This window comes from Castor canadensis, chromosome 16 (assembly GCF_047511655.1).
Source record: "Castor canadensis chromosome 16, mCasCan1.hap1v2, whole genome shotgun sequence".
In the NCBI taxonomy this organism is placed as follows: domain Eukaryota; kingdom Metazoa; phylum Chordata; class Mammalia; order Rodentia; family Castoridae; genus Castor; species Castor canadensis.
In genome coordinates, this window is record NC_133401.1 from 6,852,343 (window position 1) to 6,874,063 (window position 21,721).

The window sequence follows — 21,721 nt, forward strand, 5'->3', positions numbered from 1 at the left end:
GGCAGAGCAAGACTACAGAAGGAGTCTGGGAACCTCCGGGGCATTGTGACATCACAGAACTCTTGCATCAGCCCTGGGCAGTAGAATGGACTTTGGTCCAAAGTGCCTCAAGGAGTACAATTTAGTTCATGTCATCAAAAAGCTCAATGAAGTCAGGGAGGTAGGAAAACCCAAAGAGATCCTCACTGAGACATAATTACAATTAACTGGCCAGACACCAAAGATGGAGACACGATTGTGGCAACAGAAAGGGAGAAGCTACTTGTCACATTAAGGGGTCCTCATACGATGATTAGCAAATCTCTCTTCCCAATCCTTGCAAGCCAGAAGGCAGTGAGTTGATCCATAAAAAAATGACAAAAGTGACTAGAGGTGTAGCTCAAGCAATAGGGCACCTGCTTTGCAAGCACAAAGTCCTGAGTTCAAACCTCAGTCCCACCAAAACAACAACAAAAATGCTGAAATGGGAAAAATATGTCAACCAAAACTTCTGTAACCAAAAATGTAGCCTCCAATAGTCAGGGAGAAATTAAGACATGCTCAGATAAACAAAAGCTGAAAGACTTTGTTACCAGCAGAACTGCCCTGCAATAAATGTTAAAGGGCCAGGCGCTGATAGCTCACACCTGTAATCCTAGCTACTCAGGAGGCAGAGATCAGGAGGATCACGGTGCAAAGCCAGCCCAGGCAAACTGTTCAAGAGACCCTATCTCAAAAATACCCAACACAAAAAAGGTCTGGTGGAGTGGCTCAAGTGGTAGAGTGCCTGCCTAGCAAGTGTGAGGCCCTGAGTTCAAATGCTAGAGCCCACCAAAAAAAAAAAAAAGAAAGAAAACCATAAAAAGCTAATTCATTGTAATTTTACTTCTGTAATTTAATTTTTGATTGCTAACATGATATAAAAGAAAATTCACAAATAATTTTTAATCTTTATTATTGGGAGAGCAAGAGGTTGTTTTGTTTTTCTGTTTGTTTGTTTTTTGCAGTACTGGGAGTTGAACTCAGGGACTCAGGGCCTTTCCATGCTAGGCAGGTGCTCTACCACTTAAGCCACACCCCCAGTCTTTTTTGCATCATTTATTTTTGGAATCGGATCTGGCTTTATTCCCAGGGCCAGCCGGACCTCCTTTTTATGCTTCCTTGCAAACTGGGATGACGTGTGTGCACCACCACATAAACTCTTATTGGTTGAGATGGGATCTCATGAGCTTTTTCCCTGGGATGGTCTCTAACCACAGTCCTCACAATCTCCAACTCCTGAGTAGCTGGGATTACAGACTTGAGCCACCTTTTCTGGCCAGGAGCAAGTTTTTACATGCAATTGAATTTCAGCTGGTATAAATTCAAATTGGAGGGTTACAACTTTAGGCTGCTATATGCAATGTGATTTCTATGTTAACCACAAAAAATCTATAGAACATACAAAGCAGGGCGCCAGTGGCTCACACTGTAATCCTAGCTACTCGAGATCAGGAGGATCGAGATTTGAAGACAGTCGGGGCAACTAGTTTGGAGGACCCTATCTTGGAAAAAACCCATGACACACACACACACACAAAAAGGGCTGGTGGAATGGCTCAAGATGTAGGCCCTGAGTTCAAGCCCCAGCACCACACACACACACACACACACACACACACACACACACAAATTGGAAATGAGAAGGGAGTTAAAACATTTTATTACCAAAACAATAAAGTAAACATGAACAAAGGTAGTAATGTGCAAAAGATGAACAAAAATAATTAAAAAGAAACAAACTACACGGCACACACAAAATAAGTAGCCAAATGACAGAGGTCCCTTCTTATAGTAATTTCATTAAATCCAAAAATAGAAGTTGGAAGAATGGATTAAAAAATGATCCAACTATGTTCTATCTACAAGAGATTCACTTAAATCCAAAGACACAGATATACCATAAGTGAAAGGTTTGGAAAAGAATTTTCTGTGCATATGGAGAGCTGGAGCGGGCATGCAGACGTTAGACAAAGTAGACTTGAAAGAAAAAAGCTCACAAAAAGCAAAGGGAGACGTTATATATTAATAACAAGTGCAATACAGCAAGAAAAAATAACAATTACAAATATTTACACAATTGATAAAAGACTTCAAACTATGAAGTTTACCAGAGTCAAAAAGGCTGGAGATTTTACTATCTCACTTTTAATAATGGATATAACAAACAGAGGATACTTAAGGAAATAAAGGGCTTGAAGAAACACAATACACTACCCAGAGCTAACAAACACACACAGGACACTCGCGGAGTGAGTTCCATCCCCAGTGCGTTACATGCTACCTGACAATGACAGAACACAGGGCACAGGGCGTTCTCTAGGAGAGCAGCAAGAGAGAAGTACACAAATCAGCAGTGAGCCACAAAGCCCTGAAATTTTGAAAGACAGCTGTCATACAGTGTATCTTCCCTGACCACGTGAGGAAATGAGAAATCAGTAGCAGAAGAAAAACTGGAAATTAAACATGCCTCTCCTAAACAACCATTAGGTCAAAAGAAATCACCAAGGAAACTAGAAGATACCTAAGAGAAAAATGAAAACAAAAACACAACATGCCAAAACTTATGGGATGCAGTCAAAGCAGTGCTCAGAGGGAAATTTATAGCTGCTAATGTTCAAGCTAGAAAAAGAAGAAAGCTCTCATGTTTTTTTGTTTGTTTGTTTGTTTTTATTTTTTGCAGTACTGGGTTTTGAACTCAGGGCCTTCACCTTGAGCCACTCCACCAATCCTTTTTTGTGATGGGTGTTTTTCAAGGTAAGGTCTCGGGAACTATTTGCCTCAGCTGACTTCAAACCACCATCCCCCTGGTCTCTGCCTCCTGAGTAGCTGGGATTAGAGGAGCCCACCAAGACCTCACACCTAAAGTTACTAGAAAAAGTACAGCAAACAAAACCCAAGACTAGTAGAGGGAAAGGAATAACAAAGATTAGAGCAGAGACAAATAAAATAGGGAAAAGAGTAGAGAAAAACTTCACAAAAGCAAAATTCAGTTTTTTAATCTTTAGCTAGACTGACAAAGAACAAAAGAGGGAAGACACAAGGAACTAAAACCCAAAATGAAAGTGACACCATTACTAACAGCCATACAGAAATAAAAAGGATGAAAACAGAATACTCTGAACAATTACATACCAGTAAATTAGATAATAAAGACAATGCCTTGAAACGCACATCTATACAAATTGTGTCAAGAAAAAATAGGAAGTCTCAATAGCCCTACAACAAGTAAAGAGAGCGGACTGATAATTTAAAATCTCCCAGCAAAGAAAAGTCCTAGACTACATGACTTTGACCAAACATTTAAATAAGAATCCCCCCTCACACTCTTAACAAAAATGAGAAGTAAACAATTCTATGGAGCTAGCATTACCCTAGAACTAAAGCCAAATAAAGACATCACTAAAAAAAAAAAATTATAGGTGGATACAAAAGACCTCAAGAAAATATTACCATATTGAATACAATAGTTTATTAAAAGGATTATTCATTATGACCAAGTGAGGTTTATGCAGGAATACAAGTGTGGTTCAACATAAGAAAATCAATCAACATGGAATTCTACATTTTTCCTTCATTAATAGAATGAAGGGAAAAATCACACACAATTCACTCCACTGATGAAGAAAATATATTTAACAAAATCTAACACCCTTTCATGATTAAAGCCCTTAGAAAACTGACAATAAGAGGGGAATTCCTCAATGTGTCAAAGGCGCTTATGAAACACCCACAGCTAACGCCCTACTCAAGGATGAGAGACTTGAGTTCCTAAGACGGGGAGCAAAATGAGGATGCTCCCTTTTTCCACAGTTATTCTGGGAAGTTCCACCTAGAACTATCAGTCAAGAAACAGAAACAAAAAGAAAAGAAAAGGTAAAGGTAAAAAAAAAAAAAAGAAAAAGAAAAGGAAGAGGTAAAACGATCTCTGGGCACAGATATCATGATCCTATGTGTAGAAAATCCAAAAGACAGCTAGTGGAGTGAATAAATGAATTAGGCAGGGTACAAGGTCCACACATGAAAATCAGTAGTGTTTCTATACTGTACCAGCATCGAACAGTCTGAACAGGAAATCAAGAAAACAATTTCAATGCACAAAAGCTCTAAAAGAAATAAGTCCAACCAAGAGGTGAAAGACTTGTACACTGAAAATTATGAAAGGATGCTAACAGAGGGGAAAGACACCCTGTGTTCCTCTAAAGGATGACACAGTGTTAAGAGGTCAAAATGGTGTAGTGATGCATCTCACGGCTACCAAAATTCCAAACATGGAAGCAGGTCCTCAAATTCAAATGCAATCGCAGGAGCCCCGAGTAGTCACAATCATCTTGAAAAGAAAATAAAGTTTGAGGACTCACACTTAACGATAAAGCTGCAGTAGTAAAACAGTGTGGTGGGACTGGAAGAAGCAGTAGAGCACCTGCTTTGCCAGTTCGAAACCCTGAGTTCAAACTCCAGTCCCACCAGAAAAAACCCAGTGTGGTACTGGTGTAAGGACAGACATATGAACTAACGCAATAGAACAGAGAACCCAGAACTAAACACTCAACATGCTGTCAATTCAACCATAGAAGCAATGAAATTTCGATTCTGGTGTGTGGTAACCACACAGATGGACGATGAAAACACTAGTCTTAGTGAAATAAGCCAGACACACAGGGACAGAGGTACGTATGATCCCACTTCTTTGAGGCATCTAGAATGAACAATTTGATAGCCACAAAGCAGAAGTTGCCGGGGGCAGGACCGGGGGAATGGGAGATTATTGCTGAACTGGAACAGCAATTTACGTTCCAATGAAAAGGGCTGTATACAACACTGTGAATGTAAAAAATGCCGCTTGAAATTTACCCTTACAAATGGTTAAAAAGATAACGTGCGTTATGGTAGGTACCGGGGTGGTACCCGGGTTTGAACTCAGGGCCTCTTGCTTGCTAAGGAGGCACTCTACCACTTAAGCCACACCCCCAGCCCTTTTTTGCTTTGGTAACTTTTGAGATAGGTCTTGCTTTCTGCCAGGGCTAGCCTGAACCTGGATCCTCCTATTATGATTCCCGGAGTTTCTGGGATAACAGGCACGTGCCACCACACACACCCAAGTAATGGCTGAGATGGGGGTACTGAGAGCTTTTTGCCTGGGCTGGTCTCCAATCTCCATCCTCCAGATCTCCACCTCCCATGTAGCTGGGATTACAACAGTGAGCAATGGCCCTTGGCCTTATGGTAGGTATTTTTACATAATTTTTTTTTTGAAGCGGTAAGTGAAGGTGTTGAAATTTTATAAGTGATCAGGAAAAGTGTCACTGTGAAGGTGCCTTTTGGGTAAAGCCCCGGGGAAGGAGAGGAGCAGGTTACTGCCTGCGGAAAGGCTGTTCTGGCAGAGTAAAAGGGCAGGCAATGTCCCCGAGGTGGGAATGAAAGAGGCAGATCCAGGGACAAGAGAGGGGGCCAGTGTGGCTGAAGGTGAAGCCAGACAAGAGTGAAAGGAGGTGAAATCAGGGAGGGACTAACAAGCCGCTGTAAGTACTGGGCGGAGAGACGTGATGTGACTTGAGTTTTACAGGACGCTATAAAACCAACCATGCCTGGATACCGAGCCCACCCGTCAGTGGCCAGTTTGCAAACTCAAGTCTGAAGGGAGGAGGCTCCAGGTGTTCTCCAGGGTGCGCGACCCCTCGTCCCCACCGGGGGGCAGCAGAGTCGCGCCGAGAGCCACTCAGGCAACTTGCAGCGCCGGGACAGGCACAGGTGGCTTGGTCCCTGGGAACTTGCACAGGTCTCGCGCCTTCCCTTGGTCCCTTTAAGAACCAGAGTTTCCGGAGGCCTGACCTGGGGCAAGGGATGCCCGGGGGCCGAACCACGTGCTGGGAAGGAGAGGGGGAGGTGGCGGAAAACTCCCCAAGTAAACGCCAACTTTTTCAGGGTCTGAGTCCCCACGGGCATCCCCGGGGGGATCAGAGTTTCTCTAGGGGGGACCTCACTTGATTCTTTTAATTCAGCTCACGGGAAGGAACAAGAAGCCTCTGCGCCTCCCCCGCGGGTGTCAATGGTAGTCAGGAGCTACGACCCGCCTCTTCCAGCCGGGCTCGACTCGCCCCTCCCTGCAGGGCGCACCTAGGCGGGTCCATCGCCGGCCCGGAGAGGGGTGTGGACAGACTGGGAACAGGTGCTCAGAAGCACCCGCCCCTGTCGGCAGGTGAATCACCCCAAGTGCGCCTTGGTTCTTGTGGATCTCGGTTCGCCCGTCCTGGCTGGGGCAACAGGGAGCTGGACGGGACCCGTGGTTGGCGGGCACCCTCCTGGCGAGCCGGTCACTTGGTTCCGGCCCTGGGGGGGGAGGGCAGGAGCGCACCTGGACCAGCCCACTTCCGGGGAGGGAGGCCGAGGAGCTCCACCCTGCCGCCCACCCCCAAGCCCAGTCCCGGGCTCCCACCCTTGTGTACCTGGGCCGATCCATTTCCCGGAGCGCGCCGGGGGTGGAGTGACTTGGAGAGTCGCAGTGGGACAAGCAAGTTTCTCCCCCCAAGCTAGAAGTGTGCGCCCCATCCACGCTGCTGCTCTTGGTGCAAACTCCTGGAGTGCGGCAAGAAGGGCTTGGCACAGGGACGAGGGACGGAAGCGGGAAGGGGAGGAGCGTGCGCCCCTCCCTGCCTTGACGCTCGCCGCGCCCCCTACTCTCAGGGTACTTGGGAGGGGACGCGCGGGCCCGACGCGCCCAGATGGCCGCGATGGCGCCGGCGGCCTGTGCAAATTCCTGGGGGCCCGGCTTCCACCCGGCGACGCTTGTCTTCGTGTGGCTCCTTCTCAGCACCTGTTGCATAGGTACGGGGTTCGGGCCTCCGGGGACTGTGGATCAGCGGGAAGGCGCTGCAGAAGGGGGATGGACACAGTTCTCAGCCGCCCAGGAGGCCGGAGAACAAGGGGCTGAGGGTGGGAGGGCACAGAGGCTTGGGACCTCCGGATCCAACACAGGTGGGAGACCCCTGTGTGCTTCAGTGAGGGGACCCCCCGCCATCTAACTCGCGCAGCGCTCCCCGCCGCCCTTGTTGGGAGGTAACAGGAAGTGAAACTCACGGGATCTTAAGCCCGGAGCGCAGGGAAAAGGGAACCCTTTGTGGGGCAGGGGTGAGGAGTACCCGATCACGGAAAAGGCTGGCATGGGGTCTTGGGCGCACCCCGAGATCTTTAAGTGTTGGGGTAACGGGGAGAGGGCACTCGATGTTCCCAGGAGGAAGAGATCGAGAATCAGTGGCCAGGCTTCGAGTGGGTGTAGGACTGAGGACTCCCCACCCCCAACCCCACCCACCTTCCGCGGGCTCCGCGGTTTCTATGCGTAAGAGGTTGGTAGGATGGACTTATGGACCTGAAACCGTCTTCCGCGGGCCAGCTCACATCTGGATAGGATGTTGGCACCAGTGGGGACGATGGGGCGTTATCTTTTGGCAAACACTTTTGAGTGTCCATTTGAGGCGGTTTTGGGTAGGGCATAATGGGAAACTGATGGAGATGCTGGGGTGGGGGTGAATACTCTGAGGAAGCCAGCCTGCCATACCAAACCTCAGAGAGACCTTCTTTCTGTGAGAGAAGGGTGAAGGGAAGAGGGGACTGGGGTGGTTCAGAGGCCACAGTCTGGGAGGACACATGGATAGGACATTCAGGAATGTAGGTGGCCTCCAACATGTCACTTTCCAGCCCCATGGGTCTATGAAATAGGCATGATTATAGGAACTGCCCCCACCACTCCTGAGGATTAAGGAACAATGTGGGGCAGGTGCTCTGGAAAACCATAGCTTTGTAAGTGTCAAGCTGGTGACAAGCATATTACTTACCCATTAAACTACTTCCTGAGCTCACAGCGGTCCCTTCTGACTCTGCTCTTGCCCTCAGCTCCTGCCAGCACCATCCAGGTGACCGTGTCAGACCCCTACCATGTGGTGATTCTGTTCCAGCCTGTGACCTTGCCCTGCACCTACCAGATGACTTCCACCCTCACGGCACCCATTGTAATCTGGAAGTACAAGTCTTTCTGCCGGGATCGCATCGCCGATGCCTTCTCCCCAGCCAGTGTGGACAACCAGATCAATGCCCAGCTGGCAGCTGGCAACCCTGGCTACAACCCCTATGTAGAGTGCCAGGACAGTGTGCGCACCGTAAGGGTGGTGGCCACCAAGCAGGGCAATGCTGTGACCCTGGGAGACTACTATCAGGGCCGGAGGATCACAATCACAGGAAGTATGTGGGGCTAGGGGACCAAGGAGGCTGGCTTGCGGGGGGGTTGGGAGTCGGTGATTGCTCTCTAGTTCCCAGCCTGGAATCTCTTGAGCACCATTGTCTGAATGGACCAATGAAGGGAGGGATCCTTCCTTCCACCTATCCATCCATCCATCCATCCCTTTATCTCACAGCCCAGATTCATTGCACATCTGTAATAGTCCAGATGCTACTGTAAGTCCCAGGAGCATAGCAGAATACACAGCCCTCAAATCACTTCCTCCATGGAGTTCACAACATAGGCAGTCAGGTTCTTGCAGATAAAGGAAACTGGGTAATGGAGAGAGAGATGGAGAGAGAGCCAGGGGTTTATCCTATAATACTAATAATGCCAGCAATAAGAAGTAGACTTTAAGCTGCCATGTTGTGGTGTAAATCCCAGCAATCAGGAGGCACAGGCAGGAGGATCATGAGCTCAAGGCCAGCTGGGCTACTACACAGCAAACCCTGTCTCAAAAAAAAGTAAATTTTAAGGAGGTAACAGCTTATAAATGCCCTCCCGTGTGCCAGGCTGTGAGCCAGGTTTACTTGGATTGACTCATTTAGACCACACAGTAATTTAAGTCCCTTCTGTTCATTCTATTGTCGTTTTACAGAGCTGTGTGTTATACAGCTGGTAATAGCTTTTCTTTTGTTTTTGTTTTGTTTTTTTGATGGGACTGGGTTTGAATTCAGGGCTTTGAGCTTGCAAAATAGGTGCTCTACTGCTTGAACCACACCTCCAGTCCATTCATTTTGCTCTGGTTATTTTGGAGATGGGGTCGTGTGAACTATTTGTCCAACCTTAATCCTCTGGATCTTAGCCTCCCAAGTAGGTAGGATTACAGATGTGAGCCACTGGCACCCGGCTGTAATTGGTAATAATTAGGTTCCAACTCGGACACTTTGGGCCCGATCTCCAAGCTCCAAACCCCTTTGATTGTTCAGGACTCACAGGGAGGTGACCTGAGTGAACCCAAGGGGCAAGTGATTTTAACGGAGGAAGCCTACCACTTGCCGGTACTTCCCACACATTCTCCCAACAACAGGAGGTGTAGATGAGCTAAGTGGCTGTTCAGGTGCACAGGTTGTAAAGATCCAAATCTGGTTCAGCCCAAGAGTCCTTGCAAACCGCAGTGCTGCCTCCTGACAGCAGGTGCCTGTTGGATTAATTAAGGGGCAGTGGGGATGTCGTCTGTTCATTCATTTGGTGTTTATCAAGCATCTCCTCCGTGCTGTCATAGATGCTGGGAATACAGCAGAGATCAAAACAGCTGACATGCTAAGGACCTGACTGGCAGTAAAAGGCAGATTTAGAATGAATAAGAGAATTTCAGATAGTGCTAAGTGATACGTCCTCCTTACACCCCTGCCAGTGTGATGGGACCAGGCCTTCAAGAATCCAGAGGATAGCAGTGGGCCAGGAATGAGGGCTCCCCCAGGTAAGGGATGGGTCCTTTCACTGCCTTGAAGAAGGGTTAGTCTTAACCCTGGGCATGAGGGCTGAAGGGGGAGGGAGGATCCCTCTGAAGACCCCAAGAGACCAGGCCTTGGAATAAGCTCCTTCTCCCACGCTGTCAGATTGCAGATCAAAGGCAAGCCCTCAGTTCTGTTTCAAGTTAGGGACCAGACTTGACCTGAGTCTCCACAGCAGCTCGGCCTGATGTGTCCTGCTGTGCAGCAGGTCGGAGAGCTCTGTGGGGTTCACCTGGGGGCCACTCTGCCTAGATCAGGCATGACTGCCCAGCCCCTGTCAGGACAACCCAAATACAGAGAGTGCTCTTAAAGACTGACTGGTACCAGATCTCTTATACTGGGCACAGAACTCCAGAATGACACTTAGGCTGGATTGTTCCAGAGGCCTGGAAGGCCTGGGCCTTGACTTGAGCTGGGATATAGGCCATGGTTAAGTGGTCATTGTGTCTGTGTCCTTTCAGGAAACCTGGTCACCATGGGAGTTTCCGCCACTTCAGCTTTGAGGACAGGGAGAAGTGGATTTCTTGATGGTATCTCTAGGATCACCAACCATCCTGGCTTTAGGAATGAAAGTAATTCTGTGAAAGCTAGGTGTCCTCCGCTCAGAGTGGATCCTGGCCCCCCTTCTGTTGACACTGCATTGGGTGATGTGAAGGTGCCTGCATCAGAGTCTGTTTCTACTTTCTCGGGCTGCTGGGGACCATGTGTCCCCCACTTTCAGCAGTACTGAGTCTTCTAAAATTATGAGGCTCACCTCTGCTCTGTGTAGATTAGGAGCCAGAGGCCAGAGTTATAGAGGACAACTTCTGCTCTTGCTGGAGCCCAGCATCTTTTCCCTGTACCCAAAAAAACTGCCCAGCCCCCATGATCTCAGGGCAACCAGGGACCAGGGATAGGGTGTGCCTTGCAGGAAGGAGGTGGGCCCAGGCCTCAGGATTGATCAAAAGAAGCCAGAAAGCCCTATTTTTCATGGATTTTGAAAACATCATGCAGGCCAAACAAAACACTGCAAGGTCCAGATAGGGCCCTGGAGACCCAGGTTTCAGTGTCTGACCTATGTAATTGATTGTCATGGCAGGGGACCCCTGTCCACCTTTTCAGCTTTGAGGGGGGTCCACCTCCTTAGCTCTGGTGTTGCAGAGGCATGGCCAGAATATATTGACAGCCCTGCCATCTCCCCCACCCCCATGGGGAAGGAACAGGCTAGAAAGGACCATCCCGATCAGGAGAGCCCACAGCATCACACCCACTTTCTTCCCAACCACTGGGTTCCCACTGACCTGCCTACCTCCCAGCATAGCATATGCCCAATGCTGTCCTCCAGGACAGATGATACCAGTAAGCGTGGGTGTCCCATTCTTAGCATCCGGGATCTGCTGGTGAGTCTCAGAGACACAGATGGGAAATGATGGGACACTTTGAGGAAACATTTGTAGTATTTACGATAGTCTAGGTTAGAGTTCTTAAGGATTCAGTGAAAGAATGGCTATGTACAAAGGGGTCCACCCACCTCATGATGAATTTTTATGGTTTTGTTTTGGGTTTTTGCTGTCCTGGGGCTTGAACTCATGGCCTCGCACTTACTAGGCAGGGGCTCTACCACTTGGGCCACTCCACCAGCCCCCGCCCAGCTCAGTTAACAGTGGCTAGGTACCTGGTCCTGGAGGCATCCTCCATGTCTGCTCTGAAAGTCACCTCTAGGGATCAGGACTTCCCTGGCCTCCTTATTCACAGCTGCACAGCCCCCACTCCATGCCTGGTACTTTCTGACACCCTTCCCTGGTTCATTTGCTCCACAGTGCTTATCACCACCGTCTGATAGGCATAGCAGTTCTGTTTCTATTTATCTCTCTTCCTAGTTAGAATCCAAACTGTAGAAGAACACATTTTGTATAGCCCATAGCAGTATTTCTCAAACAGGTGGTCTTGGGGCATCTTTATGCTTATTTATTTTTTATTTGGTGTACTGGGGCTTGAACTCAGGGCCTTGCACTTGGTAGGCGGGCGCTCCACTGTTTGAGCCACACCCCAGCCTTTTTTTTCCTTAGTTGTTTTTCAGATAGGGTCTCAGGTTTTCTGCCTGGGGCTTGGCTCAGACCTTGATCCTCCTCCCTACACCTCCTACACAGCTGGGCTCACTGGCACGTCACCATGTCCGGTTGAGGTAGAGGTCTTGCTAACTTTTTGCCTGGGCTAGCCTTGAACTACTGAGTAACTGAGATTATAGGCGTGAGCCACCTTGCCCAGTCCTGTTTGTACTCTTAATTATTGGGGACATCAAAGAACTTTTGGTTTTGTAGCTAACAAACTGAGGTGAATTTAAAAATGATTTCAAATGTTGATAATAAGCTCATTACAAAAATAGCATATTTTTTAATGAAAAAAACCATATTTTCCAAATCCCAAAGCAAAATTAAATGAGATAAGAGGCATTGTTTTCTATTTTCACAAGTCTTTTAAGTTATTTTTAACATATAGTAGTTGTAGGGGGGACAATGTGACATTTACATATGTGCTTACAAAATATCTTTTTTTTTTGGTGGTGGTGGTACTGGGATTTGAACTCGAGGCCTCAAGCTTACAAGGCAGGCAACAAAATATCTGGATTAGATTCACCCCCTCCATCTATTTTTTCGAGTCTGTCTGAATAGAAGAGGCTGAATTCTCCAAGCTGCTTCAGTCTGTTGTGATACTGCTTTCATGTCACCTACCCTCTGGAAGGTGACACAGTACACTCATGAGAGAGTAAGGAAAAGACAGCACTGTGCTAGGAAGTTGTGCAGCCCATAGACCCCCCGGAAAGAATCAGGGAACCCCACAGTGCACAGAGCACACTCTGAGAACCTAGTAGACCAGGGCCTCAAATCCTGCCTGGATCAGAAGATACAGTCAATAGTTATTTGTTGAGTGAGTGGAGTGGATCAAGTGTCTGTTTGAATGTAACCATGTGTCTGGAATGCTGGGACAGATGACAAAAGCTAAGGAAGGCTGGCACGAGGAGAGGAGGAGTCTGTTCTTATTCCTCACCCAGACCTGTGTCAGGCCAGCAATGACCAAGATAGACTTAGGCCACAGTCTCACAGGGGCAGAGATAGGCAGTCAGTACCTGAAGCTGGGTGACAGTCTGCAGCATTCAGCAGGGAGCCATGCAATTTGGGATGGCCCAGGGACCCTCCTCCATCCCAAGGCCCTAATAGGGTCTAAAAGGAAATAGTGCAGAGACAGAACAGGAGCCTGGTAGCAAAGGAGGTGGGGGGATGAGGCCGGTGTGGCAAGGAATATTTGAAATGTGACAGATGTGGAAAGGAGGGTCTTCCTGTGGTCGTGAGGTCTCTGTTCTCCCTTCAGCACTCAGTGAGTAGGGTCCGGTGGGGAATAAGGGCAGGTGGGACACCCACCACAGTAACCACTGCTCTTGGCTGTCACAGAGAAGGGCCTGAGGCCAGATGTAGGCAGGTTAGCAGGAACTAAGCACCTGGGAGGAAAGTGGCCAGGACGCTGTGGGCTCTCCCGGTTGGGATGCTCATCTCTAGCTTGTTCTTGTCCCTCATGGACCTGAGGCAAGATCACCAAGCAGGTGCTACTGTGTCCCACATTTGTGGCTAGCTGAAGTGATTTAACTAATTAGGGCCTGAGGAATAGAGAGGAAACCGGATGTGCTGGAAGACTTTCATTAGTGGTGTAATTAGCAGGCTCCTTGCCTGAGGGTGCTTTAGACCAGAGCGTCCCCAAGCTCTGTGACTGGCCTGGAATGTGGGGACCGAAAGGGAGGAGGTGGAGTTGGGAACTGGGAGAATCGGTCTCTGTCTCCCACACATCACACCCACTGTCAACCATGCTGGGCATCTCCTGCTATCTGGGATCTGACCTAGTTAGCTCTGCCTCCTTGGTTGAACCCATTCCCCGGTCTGACTAGGCACCCTCTGTGCCTAGGAGATGAGACCTTGGCTTTGAGAGGTCACAGGAAGGGTGGTTCTAAGTTGCAAAGCTCAGACCATCCCACTCGTCATCCATGACCTGTACAACTTCAGGTGCATTTGGTGCTCTTCCCACCCTGATGTCGCACCAATAGGACAGGATGATAACAGCGCCCACCACTCAGACTTGTTGAAATACCCCTCGTTCAGTCTTCACTATAAAAGTGGCATGCCCTTGGCAAGAATGATTTACTTTTCATTTGATTCATTTGCAGCCTGGCTCCGTCATGCCCTCCTGGGCTGTGCCTGGGGTGGGGAGGCTCAGGCCCTGCAGGGGTCCAGCACCCCCTCTCCTGTGTGCCTCACTCTGTTTCCTCCTGCCCCAGATGCTGACCTGACCTTTGAGCAGACTGCCTGGGGGGACAGTGGTGTATATTACTGCTCCGTGGTCTCGGCCCAGGACCTCCAGGGGAACAACGAGGCCTATGCAGAGCTCATCGTCCTTGGTGAGTAGGGCTGCCCTTGAGGGCTCTGGAAGAGGGAAGTGGGAATGGTCCTTCTTCTGTCCATGTCTGTGTGTCTACGATCTTCCCTTCAGCTTACTCACTGGCTTTCTTGCCTGCTTTGCTGTCCCCTCACGACACCGCCAGTCACTTGGGCTTTTCTGGGCCCTGCACCCCAGGCAAGGTCCCCTCCCACTATGGTGTTTCAAGTCAGCCAGAGCCAAACTAAGTGGAGAAAATTGGGGACTCTACCTTTTTCCAGTCTCACTTTTTAAAAACAGACGCAATCCAAGTTTATTGATTGTGTGTCATCCCTTGGTACCGGGGGTGGGGGAGGTTGGCTCCAGGACCTCAGATGCCACAGCCCAGGATACTCAAGTTCAGTATATGAAATAGCTTAGTATTTACATAGAACCCTCCGGGCTCCATTCAGTCCTGTCTGGTTTTCTAACACCTTATACAATGTAAATGCTGAGAGAGAGTAGTTACACTGTATTATTTGGACTAATGGCAAGCAAAAGATACATTTTTTTGCTGGATATGATGGGGCAGGACTGTAATCCCAGCACTCAGAGGCCGAGACAAGAGGAATGCTTTTTTTCTTTTTTTTTTGGTGTGAATGGGGTTTGAACTCAGGGCTGTGTGTCTGCAAAGCAGGCACTCTGCCACTTGAGCCACACCTCTAGTCCATTTTGCTCTGGTGATTTTGAAGATTGGATTTCTGCCCAGGTTGACCTCGAACCTCAGTCTTCCTGATCTCAGCTTCTCAAGTACCTAGCCGCCAGCACCTGGCTCAAAGTATGCATTTAAAAATACATATGCATTTTTCAATCCTGCCTAGATAGGGAGGGGCCCGCTGTATAATTCACAGGAGGCTTCACCCACTGTCTACCGTGTGCACAGAGCCACAGTGCACCCCCAAACCCGTTGCCCAAACACAAGGACTGTATTTTCTGTGCTGCTGAGCTGGCACTGTGTGGCTTTCACCAAGTGTGAAAGTTTGAGTACATCTAAAACAAGACAGATGCCAGACGCCAGGGTAGGATGGGGTCCCGGTGTGCCTGTGAGACCTCTGTGTGTGTACTCGGACACTGCCACGGGCCCAGTGCTCTGCTGTAAGTCAGCGTGTCCTGCGTGGCGGTGTTGTACGTGAGAGATGCTGCGGGCTGTACAACGCCATCCATCATGCCCAGGTGACCATGCACATGTGGCCGTGGAGCCTTAGCTGAAGTGCACTCACCAGCGCCAGTTCTCAGAACTCCATCCCAGGGCCTGTTTACACTACAAAAATTATTGAGGATCTTGGAGTTTTTGTTAAGTTTTTCTGGATTCTGTCTATTAAGAACTGAAACTGGGAGAATGGGTGTATAATCAGTGATAAAAGAGATCCTGAGTTCATTCCACAGTAATTGTCTCTCCTCCTCCACTTCCCTCCCCCCCCCAAAAAAAAAAAAAGAGAAAAAGAAATTGAAACTGGGATTTATTTTTTTCTGAGACAGGGAGGGTCTCCATACCAGGTCCAGGCTGGCCTTGAACTCACTTGTGTAGCCAAGGCTGGCCCAGAGTGCTGGAATTACAGGTGTGGGCCACACCCAGCTCAAGCTGGGAACGGTTTAAATCACAAGACATACAAGCGCACAATTCATTAGACATCAGGTGATAACAGGTGATGTCATCGTGTCGCTCAGCCCCTGGAAAACCCCACTGTACCCTCCTGAGAGGAAGAGGGTGAAAAGGAAAAAAATGCCTTGGTGTCATTTTGGAGAACCTTGGCCTGGTGAACAGGGCACATGTCAAACCACTGTTGAGAACCACTGGTTTGCATGCTCTGCCCCCTCATGGAGGCATGTGAGCTCTGGAGGGAGCTGTGTTGGTGAGACAGACAGACAGGGAGAATTTGCACATAAGGCTGTATGTGTAAGTGTGAGCTCCCCTGATAGAATGCTTGCGGGGCACAGAGCTCCCGTGGCACCTGAGGGAAGGCACGAGCTAGGTCAGGAAGCATGCCTAGGTGACATGCATAGGTGACAGGATGCATGAAAAGAGGGTTGAGTCATAATGGGTCACAGAACCAGGACCACATATAAGTTGATGGGGCATATGTAGTTTTGTTAAATGGACCCCGTCTTCCACTTAATAAATACTGTGTTGTTATAAAAACAATCTGTTATTATATACTCATAATTTTTTTCTTAAGATTTTAAAACCAAAAGCAAAACTTCTGTGGGCCTTCAGGCCCCGTGTCTACTACCTGGATTGGAACTCTGTGGGATACTAGGACCCATGTAGGTGGGAAAGGTGGGGTGCCCGGGCTGAGGTCTAACTGGGAGGATCCTGTAGGACATGTGCTGGGGGGGGCGGGTCATGGAGCCAGAGGGCAGGTGGGTGATGGCTGGCACCTTGTGCCAGGATCCGCTTAGTGCCCAGTGCTGAGCACACAATTTCGGTGGGTAGGGGGTGGCCCGGGCTGGCTCTGGCCAGTGTAATCTCCTGTTTCTCTTTTGTCCCTCCAGGCAGGACCTCAGAGGTGACTGAGCTCTTACCTGATTTTCAGGCGGGGCCCATGGAAGGTACGGGGGTGGGGGAGGGGTAGAGTCCTCACTGGGGCTCCCCTCGGGAGTCCCTGGAACATTGCTTCTGTCTCCGGTATTCCCCCTGCCCCCTAATCACTGCTCGTGGACCCCTACTAACCCCGCCTGACTCTGAGGCATCTGGGCTTGGGATAGGCTCGGCTGGTTGAGGGGCCTGGGGTACAGGCAGGGACTCAAGTGACTGGCGCCTGTCCACTGTGTTCTTTGGGGGTTGGGTCTGGGTTGCAGCTCTCTCCCTTCCCCACGGTTGCATCTGTCTTGCTCTGGCTAGGTTGCCTCCTGTCTTCTGCCTTGTCCATGAGAACCCAGGGGGAGGTCCCTAAGTTGGGGACTGGCCTGGGTTGTAAGAGGTGGCAACCCTCTGTCGTGGAGAATCTAGCAAGGGCTACAGGTTCTTGGACCAGCTTTGCACATAGTCTCCCACCCCAGTGCCAGCTCGGCTGTCCCTGCACAGCCTGTCTGTCCCTATCCCTTCCAGGTTTCCCAGCTCAGGGCCTTTCCTTTTCTCTCTACAGACTGGCTCTTCGTGGTCGTGGTATGCTTGGCTGGCTTCCTCGTCTTCCTCCTCCTGGGCATCTGCTGGTGTCAGTGTTGTCCCCACACCTGCTGCTGCTACGTCAGGTGCCCCTGCTGTCCAGACAAGTGCTGCTGCCCCGAGGCCTGTAAGTACACTCACCTGCCACCCAACTCAGCCTCCCTGCTGGGCTTATCCTCCTGCCGCCTAGTACAGGGCCACTGATCGGGGTCAGGAGGTGAGCACTGCTACTTACATTGTCATGTATTATCAACTTTCATTTATTGTAAGTTTTTTCTTGAGTATAATGGGAAAAGGAAAATATCCAACAGTCTAAGCTATTATTCACAAGAAAGCAAAGCTCCCTTTAAAAACAAAATCTCAAGTGGAAAAGTTGAGAAACCAAACAAGGTTTGCATACACACGTACTATACATTTCACATAGAGCCTACCTTTAAGGGACATCCCTAGCTTACCCGAGGTGGGGTGGGGGGGACCTGTGGGGGTTTGGAAACAAAAGTAGGAGCAGGGAGGATGGGGCAAGGATGCAAATCGGAACCAGGTGCCAGTGGCTCACTCCTGTAATCCTAGCTACTCAGGAGGCAGAGCTCAGGAGGATCATGTTTCAAAGCCAGCCTAGGCAAATAGCTTGTGAGACCCTATCTTGGGAAAAAAAATAAATAAATCACAAAAATGGGCTGGTAGAGTGACTCAAGGTGTTGGCCCTGAGTTCAAACCCCAATACTGCAAAGAAAATAAAGATGCAAAGCAGAGGGAAAGACAAGAGGAAAGTGAGTCTCTGTCCCATCACCAGCCTACCCCAGTGCCCACTCGGGATGACAGCTGCTGGCAGTACTTCGGTTTCCTTCAGGAAGGTGTTGTATGGATCAGCATCCTAGCATACAGTTCAAGGCGATAATACTCTTGTGACAAGCGGGGACAGGTGCAGGTTCAAGACTTGCTCAAAGCCATGGGCGCCTTCCCTCTTCCTGTCTGTTTCCTCTTCTGGATGGTGGGGCTTTCGGGCACAGAGGGAGCCTGGGAATTTGGTGAACTTGTGTGCACAGTGTTTAGTGTGGGGCTGAGCGTGTACAAAATGTTCCACGCCTACTGTCACTCATTGCTGCTGTCAGAATCAGTAATGACAACAGGCCAGGACACAGATCAGAGAGCCCCTGCCACACACACTGTGTGACCACCTGTGAGCAGTCAGTACAGTGTCAGCTTCGTGTCCTAATATCTGGGGGGAAAGGGTAAGGGTGTGGGGTGTGAGCAGTAAGGGAGGTCAGTAAAGAGTGCCCAGGACGGGGCCACAGCTCCATCCACCATGCTAGCCAGGGCTTGGCTATGGTCATGGTTCTGTGCAGGTGGCGCTGGCCTTCCTGTCTGCACTCATCATCTGTAGCTGAGTTTTGGCTCAGGTGATGGGTTAGTCTAGTTTACAGATCTGGAAATTTGCAGTTAACCAAGTAAGACTGGGGCCGCGGTGAAAACTTGATGTGCCTGTCCCCAAGCCATCCTGAGACCCTGTCACCTACCAGAGGCCTCACGTGTCCCCTGGGAGGCCCTCCCTGTTACTCCTGCTGCTCCAGGAAGAAGCAGCTTTGATTGCTCATTAGAACATGGCAAGTCACCTGAACTAATGAAGGGCTTTCTCCTGAGCAGAGCTGAGCACTTAAGTCTGCAACTTCCGAAAAAAATCAGTGGCGCCAGGAGCCCAGCTCAGCATGTAGAGTCCCAAGGGGGAAGTGACTTCCCTAGGCTCCAGTAGCTTTGCTGAAGGAGTAGCCACCAGGACCCATCCTCCTGTGCTGGAGAAGAAGGAAGGATTTGCCCTTGAGCTGTCAAGCTTACAGCGGAGGGCGGGTGGGGTGTGGCCAGCAGTTGGAAACATTGGAGGAGATATTTTGCTGTTTGGCCAGGGCGGGCAGATTAACTCCTGAGGCCCCACTGGCCTGTCTCCAACTCACTCCTTCTGGCTCTGGAACGTGACCTAGTGGGGAGGACCCAGCAAGCATGACAGTGGAGTAGGCCTGGGGTCCTGTCACCCAGATGACTCATGTCTAGAGAGGGGAAACCTGTTTCCACCTTGTGGGTTCAGTAATGGGCTTTATCTAAAGGAGCTGTCCACTGTCTCCTAAAACCACAAAGGCCCAGGTCAACCCCATGGATTTTGAGAAGGTGGCTGGAGAGTTAGAATGTCACACAAAACCTTTAGATTGTCCATTCATGGAAAACCACTGTAATGTTAGACTGGGGCTGTGGGCTGCCAGTGTGACCCCCTATTCTGAAAGGAGATGGGGGCTCAGGGAAGCTCATGCCCCTATAGCCTTAGGGGCACTGCCGAACTGGAGTGCACTGGGGGGAGACAGGCCCATTGTCCCTTCAGAAGCCATCATAGCATAGGCAGCCATGGCTCCTGGTCACGTTCTCATGCCGTTTTGTGCCCTTCCAGTGTACGCCGCTGGCAAAGCAGCCACCTCAGGTGTCCCAAGTATCTATGCCCACAGCACCTATGCCCACCTCTCCCCTGCCAAGACTCCGCCCCCACCACCAGCCCTGATTCCCATGGGCCCTGTCTACAATGGGTACCCTGGAGACTTCGACAGGAACAGCTCAGGTGAGGCCTCCGAGGAGGGAAGGGCCAGAACAGCTGGGACCAGGGTGGCCTCGCCCTGGACAGTAGAGTGGGACTGGGACTGGAGGAAAGTGTGGGTGGGGGCTGGGAATGACACTGACAACCAGTCTCCTCCAGTTGCCAACAGCTCCCAGGTACCCCTGCTTCGTGACACAGACAGCAGTGTGACCTCTGGTAAGAATCCATCACCCCGACAGTGGACATGCCTGTGGATTTGGGCTGGGTCAGCTTCCATTCTCCCAAACCAATCATGTCACCCCCGTCCCTAGAAGTCCGTAGCGGCTACAGGATTCAGGCCAGCCAACAAGATGACTCCATGCGGGTCCTGTACTACATGGAGAAGGAACTTGCTAACTTTGACCCCTCTCGACCTGGGCCCCCCAATGGCCGCGTGGAGCGGGGTGAGCATCAGACCTGGGGTCTTGGGGTGGGGGCACAAGGATTGGCTCCTTTATACCTGCCCAGGGATGCTTACTGCAAATCTTGGACCTAGTCCTCCTTCCCTACTGTGGCCCCAGGGCCACAGTAGGTCAGCCAGCGGGTGAAAAATCTGGACCTCACACTCTGGACATTGAGTTCTAGTCTCAGACTTAGTAACGCCCTGCCTTCCTTACAGCCATGAGTGAAGTCACCTCCCTCCATGAGGACGACTGGCGATCCAAGCCTTCCAGAGGTCCTGCCCTCACCCCAATCCGGGATGAGGAGTGGGGTCGCCACTCCCCCCGGAGCCCTAGGAGATGGGAACAGGAGTCCCCCACAGAGCAGCCAGGGAGTGGCTGGGGTGCCGGGAGGCCCCGGGCCCGCTCTGTGGATGCTCTGGATGACCTCACCCGGCCGGGCTCTGCAGAGTCGGGGAGGAGGTCTCCCCCGAGTAGTGGGAGGAGAGGACGGGCCTATGCACCCCCCAGAAGCCGCAGCCGTGATGACCTCTATGACCCAGACGACTCAAGGGACTTTCCACACTCTAGAGATCCCCACTACAGTGATTCCAGGTCTAGGGACCGTCCTCATGCTGACCCCAGATCACGCTACCACCGATCCCGGGACCCTCGAGAGGATGGCTCCAGGTTTGGGGACCCCCAATATGATGGGCGGCTACTAGAAGAGGCCTTGAAGAAAAGGGGGCCCGGGGAGAGGAGGAGACCTTACAGGGAGGAAGAGGAGGAGGAGGAGGAGGAGGCCTACTACCCTCCCGCGCCTCCCCCCTACTCCGAGACTGACTCCCAGGCCTCCAGGGAGCGGAGGCTTAAGAAGGTGAGCGAGCTAGCGACCCTCCCTGACTTGAGACCCTTCCCAGCGCCTCTCCGCTGCTCCGCCCAGTTTACACTCCCTTCTTTCTTTTTCCCTTGCAGAACTTGGCCCTGAGTCGGGAAAGTTTAGTCGTCTGATCTCACGTTTTTGTATGTAGCTTTTGTACTTTTTTTTTAAATTTGATGAAGATCTTCACCTCTTAAGTCTAATAAAATTTATAATCACAAGATCTAAGTCTGAGCGTTTGTTTTGCTACGCGAGGTGGGGTCGCGAGAAGCTGCTGTGTTGAAGGGAGCGCCACGTTCAGTGTTCTCTCTGGGCTGGACTTGCAATCGGGAGGAAGGGACCCACTCGGCCCTCTGCCTGCTCTGTACTGGCCAGGAGTACGTGCCCCACGCCGCCTCCGCCCGCCCCGGCGTGCGCACCCGGCCCCGCCCAGACGTGCGCATGCGCCCAGCGCCTCCGCCGTCGCGCACAGCCCTCGGGACGCCGGGAGCGCGCGCGCGCGCCCCACTCCCCTTCCGCCCTGATCACCCCTCCCCCCCGACCTACTTTACAGT

General features: G+C 50.5%; 1 protein-coding gene across 4 annotated transcripts; it reads left to right on the forward strand.

Annotated features, from left to right (window-relative positions):
* Window positions 1-6,410: 6,410 nt before the first annotated feature.
* Lsr (lipolysis stimulated lipoprotein receptor) lies at window positions 6,411-21,390 on the forward strand. Of its 4 annotated transcripts, none has more exons than XM_074058698.1 (10): window positions 6,411-6,843; window positions 7,909-8,253; window positions 14,051-14,170; window positions 16,681-16,737; window positions 17,274-17,420; window positions 19,728-19,892; window positions 20,028-20,084; window positions 20,183-20,311; window positions 20,527-21,164; window positions 21,263-21,390. In XM_074058698.1, the coding sequence occupies exons 1-10, from the start codon at window positions 6,741-6,743 to the stop codon at window positions 21,296-21,298; spliced, it is 1,797 nt and encodes a 598-aa protein (XP_073914799.1). In that variant the 5' UTR covers window positions 6,411-6,740; the 3' UTR covers window positions 21,299-21,390. The 4 variants fall into 4 exon arrangements, with proteins under 4 accessions (XP_073914799.1, XP_020024071.2, XP_073914800.1 ...); XM_020168482.2 differs by having other exon boundaries at window positions 6,412-6,843; window positions 20,180-20,311; XM_074058699.1 differs by lacking the exon at window positions 16,681-16,737 and having other exon boundaries at window positions 6,412-6,843; window positions 20,180-20,311.
* Window positions 21,391-21,721: the final 331 nt, after the last annotated feature.